Source organism: Myxocyprinus asiaticus, chromosome 24 (genome assembly GCF_019703515.2).
Source record: "Myxocyprinus asiaticus isolate MX2 ecotype Aquarium Trade chromosome 24, UBuf_Myxa_2, whole genome shotgun sequence".
In the NCBI taxonomy this organism is placed as follows: domain Eukaryota; kingdom Metazoa; phylum Chordata; class Actinopteri; order Cypriniformes; family Catostomidae; genus Myxocyprinus; species Myxocyprinus asiaticus.
Window position 1 is genome coordinate 30,004,360 of NC_059367.1, and position 12,298 is coordinate 30,016,657.

Below are 12,298 nucleotides of genomic sequence, written 5' to 3' on the forward strand. Positions count from 1 at the left end.
ACAAAGTGATCGATTCACTTTAGAAGACATTGATGTCACCGCTGGAGATAGGATGGATTTCTTTTATGCTGACTGTCTGTGCTTTTTGGACCTACAAATATCTAATCACCATCCTCTCCCATTCTAAGGATCTGCTGAGCCTGGATCTTTTTCTACAAATCTTCAAAAGTGTTTTGCAGGGGACCTGGGTATCTCAGCAAGTAAAGACACTGACTACCACCCCTGGAGTCACGAGTTCGAATCCAGGGTGTGCTTAGTGACTCCAGCCAGTTCTCCTAAACAACCAAATTGGCCCAGTTGCTAGGGAGGGTAGAGGCACATGGGGTAACCTCCTTGTGGTCGCTATAATGTGGTTCTCGCTCTCGGTGGGGTGCATGGCGAGTTGTGCATGAATGCCACGGAGAATAGCACGAGCCTCCACACGTGCTACATCTCCACGGTAACGCGCTCAACAAGCCATGTGATGAGATGGCGGATTGACGGTCTCGGACGCGGAGGCAACTGAGGTTTGTCCTCCGCCACCCGGATTGAGGCAAGTCACTATGCCACCACGAGGACTTAGAGTGCATTGGGAATTGGGCATTCTACATTGGGGAGAAAAAAAAGTGTTTTGCAGAAGAAAGTCATACACATCTCAGGTGGAATAAGGGTGGGTAAATTATCAGAGAATTTTAATTTTTGGTTGAACTATCACTTTAAAGCACTCAGAGGGTCACCAAGCTGAAACAGGGCTGTGATGTCTTGGCTAGCTGCTTTGCTTGAGCTCAAGTGACGATGCCACACCACACCACGCCACGCTATCTCCTGAACCAAATCCGCTAGTATAGGCAAATCAGTTTCCAGCGGAAAAGGCTGGCTTGTAGCAACACCAACCTTCATCAGAAAGTGCTGTTTATCCGAGAGTTTCCCACTGTTAATTACAAAATTGTAATGGCTTTCATGTTTACTCATTGTGCACATAGTCATTCAGACATGACTTGAAGGCAGCTTTTGTTTTTAATTGAATTTATTTGTATACAGAGTCGAGGTAGAGCACGACAGCCTTATTTCCAGTGAGTCCAAAGATTCCGAGGAGGTTGAGGACGATCTCAGCAAAAAGGTATGGGAATATTAAATACTGCCAATTATGATACTGCTGGACTGCTGGAAACTGCAAGTATCATTAAAAGTTGCAGTGAGGCACACCTTGTGTAACAAAGTGTTTCAAAGTCCAAAAGCGCACCTAAATGTTAGGTTCTTATCAACATTTTATTTAAAACATTTTTTTTTAAATGTCAGCACAGTATACACAATCACATTTGTCTTATCACATTTGTCATCATAAGTCTTTCACAAAGTGACGGACCACCAGGTGATTGAACTCATTTTAATTAATTATACCTGTTTTCCTATAACAGTTTTGACTGAAGAACCAGTGTAACAGATTAAATAAGATTTATTCATGTTCAGAAAAGCAGAAAAACTTTATGATATTTTACACAAGGAGTTATGTATTTATGTGTTCTTGCTCTAATACAGCTATTCTTATGATGGTCACCACATTTGTTTGATAAAGTAACAATGCATTGTTGAAATGAATTGTAAAATCCTTTTCAAAAGTTACAATAATATTTTAAACAATAACTTCCCTACTGTGATCAGAGGCCACACTTTGCACATTCTATAAAAAAAAGAAAGAGAAAGATTTTACTTTGAGGGTGAGAGAGAGGAAAAACAAATGAGGTTCAAAAAGGCACTTCTGTTGTAATTGGAGGTGCGGCTGTCCAAATGCGTGTAACCTGAGTTGTAGCATTAGTCATATTTTGATTATGAAACATGCACGCTTCGAAGGGAGGGGGGTGGGAAAGGTCATTTTGTGAGTGAAGAGGACACTTTGATTATGGCCCCTTCATGCCCCACCTTGCTTAATTAGCTTTGACAAAGAGCATAGAGATCCCATTTCACTGTTCTCAATCACAAACATCAAACTCATTTGCTCCTAATATTTGCATCTGTCTCTATTTTTTTTAATTTACACTCTTCTCCATACTTTCTCCATTTATTAACCCTTTTCCAATATGGTCATATGCATAGCTGTTGTCATCTGTCATCTTGCACGAACATCTCGCACTTCCCACTTTTGTTATCTCTTTGTTTATACCCTTCTCTGTGAAATAACTCTAAGCAATTTGCAAGATTTAATAATCTGCTTGTTTATTCAAATTAGACTGTCTATGCTTGATTTGCCCTTTTCATTTTCATTTTGCACATTTTCTCTCGTTTGCATTCACACTGGTCTACTCACTGGAGCAGACATTTACTTTATTCCCTCTCAAGGTTTATGTCTTAATCAACCATTAAATATTAACCGCTTCTGTACACAGACGCCCCACTGTAATGATGGCTCATGTCTGTGAAAAGAAAATGTTACCTCTGAAAGCCATACCTGTCAGTGAAAGCAATAATTACACTTGAGGGTTTTCAAAGGCTGTTTCTTTAAGGAGCACAGTTGTAGACAGAGCACACCTTGTCTGACTGAAAGTCAATATTAGTTTTGGGTCCTTGCTTACTCATGAAACTTTTCAGGAAAGCAGACAAACAAGGGAATCTGAAAGTGGATCCATCAAAATGTTTACATAGTTTCATCTGTAATGTGATTTGTTAGTTTATGTAAAAATACATTATTTTATCTTTTAGTTCGAAGGACAGTTCAACAAACAGGAGGACTGGAAGACATCATCCCTGGGTGTTAAGGACTTGCCTGCCCACTCCACTTTTGATAGAGTGCAAACGGTACGAGCTGCTATGTTTGAACATGTGGTGGAGAGGCATAGTGTTCAAGTGATGGAGGATAGTGCCTCTCAAGGCCGAGGAACACAGCAGGAAAGCACAGTTAAACCCATGCCCAGACGGAACCACTATTTGGATATTCGGGACAACACCTTTAAAGCTCTGGAAGTTTCTGATCCTGGTAGTTTGGTCAAAGCAACCTATAGAGGGCAATTTTCTCCTTCCAGTCCTGTACGTGTGGAGCATGTCTTTGACACTGTGGCTTTGTTTGGAGAAAGCCGTGCTGTTAGTGAAATTTTACCAACTGCACAGCTTGAGGACAGAGCACTCACTCTGCGTTCACAGCGATCAGCTCCTAAAGGGGAAGTGAATAGCCCTTCTCCCAAAATGATTAACTTGATAAAGGATGAAGAGAGTACATCTGCTGCCTCTCCGATGGAGCCAGGCATTCCTTGTTACCTCAGAGTGGGGGCTTTACAGAAATGGACCGTCACAGAGGTTGACCAAGAGAAGGAAGCTGAGAGGGAACGACAGAGAGAGATGGTGAGAAAGATGGAAGAAGAAATACAAAGGCAGATGGAATTGCACATGTCTGCGGCAGCAGCATTGGAGGAAGAGGAAGAAGAGAGCGAAGCAGAATTGAAGAAACAGATAGAAGCACAAAGAGAGAGGGAGAGGGAACTAGAGGACGGTGCAGCACCCAAGCGGCCTAAGATGCTTGACTCTGAAGAGCAAATGAACAAACCTAGAGCCACATACTTTGCTCTGACTGGTCAGATTCAAGAGCCTGTGCACCAAAGTGAGAGATTGGATGAGGCTGTGATTTTTGAGCGAGGTAAACGAAGAATCATGGATGGAGAGGACAGAAGAATAAAGGAGTTGCCATTTGATGAATTCTCTGTTAGCACAAGGCAGTGGAGTCCTCAAGATCCAATAGCTCCATTCAAAAGAAATCCTTCATTAGATGCTGCCATGCAGAGTGATTTGCAAGAAGAACTACATATAAATGACACTGGACAGAGGATAGATCACAGATTGCAAGAAAGGGAACAAAAGAAAGCAATCAGGGAGGAGATGGAAATAGTGAGACAAAGACTAGAGGATGAAAAAATGAAAGAATTGGAAAGGCAGTGTGAAATGAAGAAACAGCGAGACTTGGAGATCAAGAAACAAAAGGAAATTGAGAGAGAGAAGAGAAAAGAAATGGAGATACTGAAAGAAAGACAGAAGCAGTTGGAAAGACAAAGAGACCAAGAGAGAGAGAGACAGAGAGAGCTGGAGAGACAAAGAGAAATTGAAAGACAGAAGCAAAGAGAAAAGGAACAACAGAAACAAATAGAATATGAGAGAATTAAGTCTGCAGAAAAAGAGCTTGAGAAGCAGAGAGAGTTTGAGAGGCAACGGCAAAAAGAGTTTGAGCGAGAGAAAGAGAGAATGCTTGACCAGGAGAGGCTTAGGCTTAGGGAATTTGAAAAACAGAAAGAGATGGAGAAAGAGAGAGAGAGAGTGCTGGAGTTGGAGAGACAGAGAGAAGTTGAGAGACAAAAACAGAGAGAACTGGAAAGACAAAGAGAGATGGAGAGGCAGAAAGAGTTAGAAAGACAGAGGAAATTGGAGAGGCAACGAGAGCTGGAGAAACAGAAAGACCTGGAGAAGGAAAGACAGAGACTGTTGGAAAGGCAGAGAGAACTGGACGGGCAAAGGGAGCTTGAGAGGCAGCGAGACCTGGAGAGACAACAGGAGATTGAAAGACAGAGGGAGTTGGATAAGCAAAAAGAACTTGAAAGACAGAAACAAAGAGAGCTGGAAATTGAGAGATGGAATCGTCAGAAACTAGAGAAGAGGGAGAACAGGAGAGAGCAGGAGGAACTTGAGAGGATAAAGGAGCTTGAGAGAAGACAGCTTCTTGATTTTGAGCTCCACAGACAGCGAGAAAGACAAATCCAGCAAGAGCAAGCGAAACGAGGTAAGAATAAAAAGGAACCGGAGGAGGAGAGACATCAGCAGCCTGAACGAGAAAGAGGAGCAGAACGACAGCAAATGGAGGCAGAGCAAGAGAAGAGAACACCTACGTCTCCACTTCGGCCCAAAGTTCTAGATCTGGACGCTGTCTCTCTGGGTGTTTGGACTGGACGAGACAGCCACAAGAATAGCCCCACAGCCCGATGGAAACAGCCCTCACTTCATATTGATGAGCCTTACAAACCAGCCATCTTAGATATTGACTTGTTCATGAGTCAGACACAACCCGATACCTTCCCTTTAACAGGCTTTGGAGGTTTAGAGTCAGGAGGTGTTGGCTCAATGATGCAAGTTCGTTCACATGCCATACAGCAGAATCGTCTCCAGCCCCACCCAGCACCTCAAGCTCAGTCTTCTTCTCCAGGAGAACGAGTGAGAACTCAACTCCCACCACCTCTGCAACCTCAAATTCTGCACCATGCCCAGCCTCACTCGCTGCCTCTTGCTACACAAAAATCTAAACCACAAACTCACTCATTGATTGAGACCTCCGATTTCGCCTTTGGGGCTCGGCAGCCCAGCTCAGCTTTGACTCATACTCAAACTGATGTTTGGAGACAGACTCAAGTAGAGTTGGCTGTAGATGAGCCTCTTTGGGTGTCAGCCATAGAGGGATCCAGAAGGCCCATTAGCACCAGACCCTCGAACTTTGAGCAACAGCTCTTGCAGCAAGAAGAAAGAGGAACCATTTTGACGTCAAATGCAACCTCTACCACATCTCTCATTTTTACTCCTGTACAGAATCCCTCTCTTGCGCCACCTATGGTTCCCATTCAAAACCCAACGCTGGTTGTACCACCAAGTCTTGGACCTCCTGTAGCCCTTATCCTGACCTCAGAAAGAGGCTGGACCTCATTGCCTTTCAGTGGAGAGTCCAGTGTGGGTTTGTTCCCTTCTCCTGAAACACCATTAGCTAAGAAAGAGTCTTCAGTACCCAGTAGTCAAGTAGCTACCTCCTCTGTCACTGATTCTATATGGAGCCCAAACTGGGAGCTGGCATCCCAGGGACAGAGAGAGAACCGTGCACCACACAGTGACAAAGGACAACAGGTGAGGAAGGACACCCTCTTGCATACATATTTACACACACACATTCTACCACTGGAGGGTTTGTTGCTTTTGACTGTGGCTCCTTCTGTCTGATTTTGCAGAAACTGCGTTCAAGGAGTATGTGTCGAAGGTCTGCCCCCACAGAAAGTTCTGCTGATGCCCCACTTGTCCACGTGAGAACCCGCAGAAGTCGCAGTGCACACAGAGAAAGAGGTGGAGAGAGCTCAGTGAGTAAGAGCATGCACTCTTTTTGTGTATTTCTCTCTCTCTCTCTCTCTCTCTCTCTCTCTCTCTCTCTCTGTTTATCAGTTTTTTTATCAGTTTTAAGGTGCTTTATTGGCATGACAAATATTTGTACATTCGTATTGCCAAAGCCATTTACAGCTGAGCTGCATACAAGTAAAACAGTGCAAAACTGCACATCATACTAGAAAAAAAGATGCATAATTGACAAATAAGGTAAAAAAGGATAATTTAAAAAAAGACATAAGATGGAGACACAGACTTGGGTCAGTTCACTCAATATTTTTCATTCTGTGGCAGTCAGATACATATTGTGCTGCTATCACACAGCACTCCTTATGTTCAACTAATAAGAAGGGCAGTTTTTCATTATTTGTTAAATGGTCAAATGTGCTGTGAAAATTCTTCATTTTGTGATACAATTTTGTCTGTGTATTTTGCGCATTCTGCAGCTCTGTCACGATTTTGTCTTGATCACAGTGTGGACACAACCTTTCTTCCTGTGGCAGCCATGTTTTCCTCTGTCTGCCCATTTCTGTAGCGAGGTTGTGTCCACCGAGTCTATTTCTTGTCAAGGTGGCTCTCAGTTTTTTATCTGTGTACAGATAAAATCACTGTGTACAGATGGTGTATTTTTTATTTAAACCCAGATAGCATTGCATTTTACTCTGTTGTTCTGATTCTAAAAATGTTAACCAAATTCTAACATGTATATCTATAGGACATTGTCGTTTTATGGCATAGAAGGCTCTGCAAGCTTTATATCACGGTTCATTCACTGATGTGTTGAAGTTTCCAGTGAAAGTGATTTTTAGTCCTAGATAATTGCAGTGTGATGAGTGTGCTATTTGGTTAGTTCCTTGGCATTTCCTAGATATATTAGTAGAATCTCTTGATTTATACTTCAATAGAAAAAATCAGTTCAGAGTATTTATTCAACGATTTACTTTTGTCATCACTTACATTTTTCACAGTTTCTGTGTTTTGCTTACTTTAAAATGTTTAGTAAAATACATGTATGTAGGCAAATATTGCTATGAATTACTCCTGCAATTGAACATTTTGCATCTAACTTGGCAACAATGGCTGTTTAGTTAAAATGTTTAATTGTCATTTCAGTGCAAATCTGTATATCAGTATCTATACTGAATATCACCAGAAGACTAAAGAATATAGGGAATTCAAGATATATTTTAGCTATATCACACAGCCCTGGTTTGTACTAGGGGTGTAATGGTTCTCGGTAAAAAAAAACGAACCGTACGGTTCGCTACCACGCGGTTCACCCAAGTTTAATGATGCATCTGAAGCACAAGGTTTTGTGAAGAAAATAAAGTGTCAAATAGATATGCACAGTTACAACCTCCGCTAATGCACCTGAATGGGTCTGTAAATGGATACACTCCGCCTTTGTTTCGCATGGGTCAACTTGATGACATCACTGTTCTGCAGGCGTTGTGTGTAGTTGAAGATGGCAAGTGAAAAATGAGAAAAAGTGAGAAAACGAGCCGCTGATAGAGAAGCTCCCTGCATTATTTAGGTCTCTTGTCTGGAAACATTTCCTTTTTGCAGTCAATTACAACAGCGAACAGGCACTGTTTGTAGACATCGCTCGACACGAGTGCCATATACTTGTTATAAATCGACATATGATCATTTATGCTGAAATCACCGGGGAAAGACGAGCCACAGATGAGCTGAAACGACATACACTCCCCTTCAATTTTAAGCAAGCACTGAGTGCTGATTCAGACAGGCATGAAACAAAAACTAAAGCGATTGGGGAGGTCATTGCCAACGATATGTTTCCCTACTCCGCTGACGAAGATGTGTGATTTCCGTGTATGATTAAAACACTCGAGCCGTGTCACAACATCCCTCGTATCCATTTTAATAGCAGAGTTCCTTCTATAGTGATGTACAGCTTCTGAATATTGAATATATGTGCAGTAGAGTTTGAAATGCATTTTGTCGATGCATGTAGCATAATAGTGTAGGTAAGTTAAAATGTTAAAATGTTGATTTATTAATTATTAATTAGTTTTTTAGTTAAAGACCCAGTGAAAATTAACCATGGTTTTACTATAGTAATATTGTAGTAAGCATGACTGCTGTCAACATGGTTTTCTTTGCAGAAATCATGGTTTTGATACAATTAACCATGGTTTTACAACAGTAATACTGTAGTTAACATATAGTAACCATGATTATACTATATATTGTAAACATGACAGTAACCATGTTGATTGTGTGGTTACTATGTTTTTACTTCAAATACCATAGTTAAACTATAGTTACTGTAAAACATTCAGTGCAAACCTGTTGTAGTGTTTGTTACCAAATAGAGTATTCTTACTAGTAATATATTTTTTTTTCCCTGTACGTTGCAAATACCGAACCATACTGAAACCGTGACCATAAAACCGTGATGCAAACCGAACCGTGAGAAATTTGAACCGTTACACCCCTAGTTTTCATATGGACCAGCATTCATCTTACATAAGAGTCAAGATTTATTCACCTTGTTCTCATGGAAATTAAACAAAAACAAAGGATGGAGAGATTGCTTGTTGGGTTCTGATGATGTCACCACCAGCTTTTAGTGGCCAGATTTTGGAGGAGTTCCCCGACAATGTGAAAAACAGCCGTCATATGACCCTTTCAGGCATGCGGAGCTTGGCTAATGATGTTGAAATAGACTTGTTAAAGATAGAATATACTGAAATGGTTAAATAGGCTGAGGGTTTTAAAGCTAAATGTTTGTATTTATATGCCTGTTTGTTTGGCTATGGAGGCTAAAGCAAGCTTGTGTTTTTATGTGTGTATTTGAGTGGGTGGTGTAGGAATGCAGTCTGATGGCAGAAGGAGTGCCTCAGTGTTACTGTGTAATGGCAGAGCTATTCTAACACTTTCTCCCAAAATTGTAACAAGTAGCAGTTAATAAAACTGTAACTCTTAAGGAAAAACAGACATGATCATGTAGCAAATGTGTGGTGTAGGATAATATGAGAACATACGTGGATGGAACCAGTTGTCACTGTATATTTTCAGCATATTGTAAGATGGTTTAAAATAGCAATGTTGATTTTGTTGACAGATTCATCTGCTGTTTTATAAATTTCTGGGTGATGTAAAGATTATATGTACAGGATGCAGTGAGAGGAAAGTGTTTCCACTGAGACGCTTGACTTATTCCTCAAGGCAATCTTCTTTAAGTTCCCCTGTGTGTATAAATGCAGTGCCATCTGCTGTAGGAATGGTGTTATTACACATTTGATTGGGAAATTCATGTTTAGCTGTAGTTATACCCTCTTTCCTTTGGTTTTATTTGTATCGAAAACTTATCTACAACATGAAACAGTTGTTGTCTCGCAGCATAAGTGGTTTTTGAACAAATTAGAGTAGGTAGAAAACCTACTCTAATTTGTGTATCATTTTATTATGTTGAATACATTCTCATGTGTTATGTGTTTCCATATTTTAGTGCTTGAGATTGTTGTTGTGGACCTGTTATGTGGGTGTCTGCACGTGGTCTCAAAGAGGAAACTGTCTCTTGCCTTTTGACACTTCCCCCCCCCCCCCCTTCTCTCAATATTGGTCATTGTATAGGAAGAGTAATTTTTTCATTACTGTATGCTCTCAGGCACAGGAACACTGATACAAAGAGAGAGACATGGCGAGAAATAAAAGCAGAATGAGCTGGGTATTAAGAACATTCCAATAAATGTTTAAAAGTGAAGAGTTTTGTAATGTAAGGCATTCTGTTGGACAAACCAGATTTTGTTTCATAGAAAGATGGCTTATCACCTTTGTCATTCCTGCTGTTGGTGGCCGTGGGTAAGCGTACTTTATTTATTACTGTCAAGGTAGTAATACTAACACTCCACAAACTACACCATGTAATACTAACTGCCAGGAAGCATAGACAAACAGAAAATAGATGGAGGTCTTTGAAGATTAGACTTCTGATTGAGCCAGCTAACCTAGTCTGTTACCCTTACAAGTGGTCAGACAGTTTTGAGACAACATACTATGCTTTTGTCACAGGTTGAGTGAAAATAAAAAAGTCTGATTTTATATGTAGCATAATGCTTTTCTTGATAGCATAGGTGTATTGCAGTCTTTTAACAAATGGGTTTGTGTAGTGGTTTCTTCCTCTGTGTGATGCGAGTATTGTTCTGTTCAATTTTATTGTCTTCACATGACCAAGGTGAGGCCAATGCAGATGCTTCCTGTTGTCAGACCAATTAAATAGACTTTGTTTTTACTGTGTTCTTTTAATTTCCTGGAAATTATTCAAATAATTCATTCTTTTAACTGTGTAGTGGGACAGATGGCTCCTCCAAAATAAAAAATGTAACGACAAAACTAGTCCATTTTTGTTTTCATTTTCTCTATCTTCCTTGAATGAATCAGACATGGAATTTAGATTGGGCTTGTACAGTTTGAAAATCAAACTTTTGATTTGTTAAATTCTACTACTATTGTGGCAGAAATAAACCCTCTGGCTGCAAAAAAAAGCATCTTTCTCTATTGACAACCAATCTAGAGGTGGCCATATTTGCAAGCAACATATACACTGGTGAGCCGTAACATTATGACCACTCACAGGTGAAGCGAATAATGTTTATCATCTCCTAACAAGGCCACATGTCAAGGTCTGGGTAGATTAGATGGTAAGCGAACAATCAGTTCTCGTAGTAAACATGTTGAATGCAGGAGAAATGGGCAGTAGTATAGACCTGGGTGAATTTGACAAGGGCCAAATTGTTATGGCCAGACGACTGGGTCAGATCATGTCTGAAACGGCAAGGCTTGTGGGGTGCTCCCGGTCAGCAGTGGTGAGTACCTACTTACAGTGGTCCAGGGAGGGACATACCACAAACTGGCAACAGGGTGTTGGGCGCCCAAGGCTCATTGATGTGCGAGGGCAACGAAGGCTGTCCCTTCTGGTCCAAACCAACAGAAGGTCTACTGTGGCACAAGTCACAGAAATTTTAATAATGGTTATGGGAGGAATGTGTCACAACACACAGCGTATGGGGCTGTGTAGCCACAGACCGGTCAGAGTGCCCATGATGACCCCTGTCCACCATCTAAATAGCCTACAATGGGCACATGAGCATTGAAACTGGACCTTGGAGCAGTGGAAGAAGGTCACCTGGTCCAATGAGTCACGTTTTCTTTTACATCACATGGATGGCCGTGTACGTGCGTGCCGCTTTCCTGGGGAAGTGATGGCACCAGGATGCACTGGGGGAAGACTGACAAGCTAGTAGAGAGAGCATGATGCTCTGGGCAATGTTCTGCTGGGAAACCCTGGGTCCGGCCATTCATATGGACGTTAACGTGCCAACTACCTAAACATTGTTGCAGACCTGGTACACTCCTTCATGGCAATGGTATTCCCTGATGGCAGTGGCCTCTTTCTGCAGGATAATGTGCCCTTCCACACTGCACACATTGTTCGGGAATGGTTTGAGGAACATGATAAAGAGTTCAAGGTGTTGCCCTGGCCTCCAAATTCCCCAGATCTCAATCTGATTGAGCATCTGTGGGATGTGCTGGTCCAACAAGTCCGGTTCATGGCAGCTCCACTTCGCAACTTACAGGACTTGAAGGATCTGCTGCTAATGTCTTGGTGCCGGATACCACAGGATACCTTCAGAGGTCTTGTAGAGTCCATGCCTCAGCGGGTTGGCGTTGTTTTGGTGGCATGCTGAGGACCAACAGGATATTAGGCAGGTGGTCTTAATGTTTTGGCTCATCGGTGTAAATCACATGCGCCAGCCGAGCAACTGCCATTGAGATGAATGGGAATGTTAATGGATAATTTTTCCAGGTATAATAGAGATGCTTGGTTGTCCAAACAATTGAAGACAGAGGCAGTGTTTGAAACTTGCTTGAATGCAGTCATTGCGGTTATTTTGCAGTTCTGTTTGGTTCTGCTAGTGGCGCAGAACTTAAACAGTTCACCTTTGAAAATAATTCAGTAAATCTTGTGCAAAGAAATCTGTTGCTTTAAATGTTTAGCTTTCCTTTTGCTGTGTCAGAGGACCAAGTTAGCACTATGAATTACTAGCACTATGACTCATTAGCATATGAGACTTATATTATATCTTTGGTCATCATTTACTGCTATTGATAATTCATGCACACAGCTTGACATATGAAAAGCCAAACCATTTATTGTGATTGTATTACTACAGCTTGT

The 12,298-nt window shown here is 41.4% G+C and overlaps 1 protein-coding gene across 4 annotated transcripts in view; it reads left to right on the plus strand.

Annotated features, from left to right (window-relative positions):
- Positions 1–12,298, plus strand: part of LOC127414758 (calponin homology domain-containing protein DDB_G0272472-like) — a 68,924-nt gene that overhangs the window by 21,126 nt on the left and 35,500 nt on the right. For 3 of the 4 annotated variants that reach the window (XM_051653014.1, XM_051653015.1, XM_051653016.1), the window contains exons 3-5: positions 1,021–1,099; positions 2,677–5,841; positions 5,943–6,068. In XM_051653014.1, coding sequence (XP_051508974.1) covers positions 1,021–1,099; positions 2,677–5,841; positions 5,943–6,068 — 3,370 coding nt within the window. The remainder of the gene's footprint in view (positions 1–1,020; positions 1,100–2,676; positions 5,842–5,942; positions 6,069–12,298) is intronic. The other variant, XM_051653017.1, reaches the window with a different exon arrangement.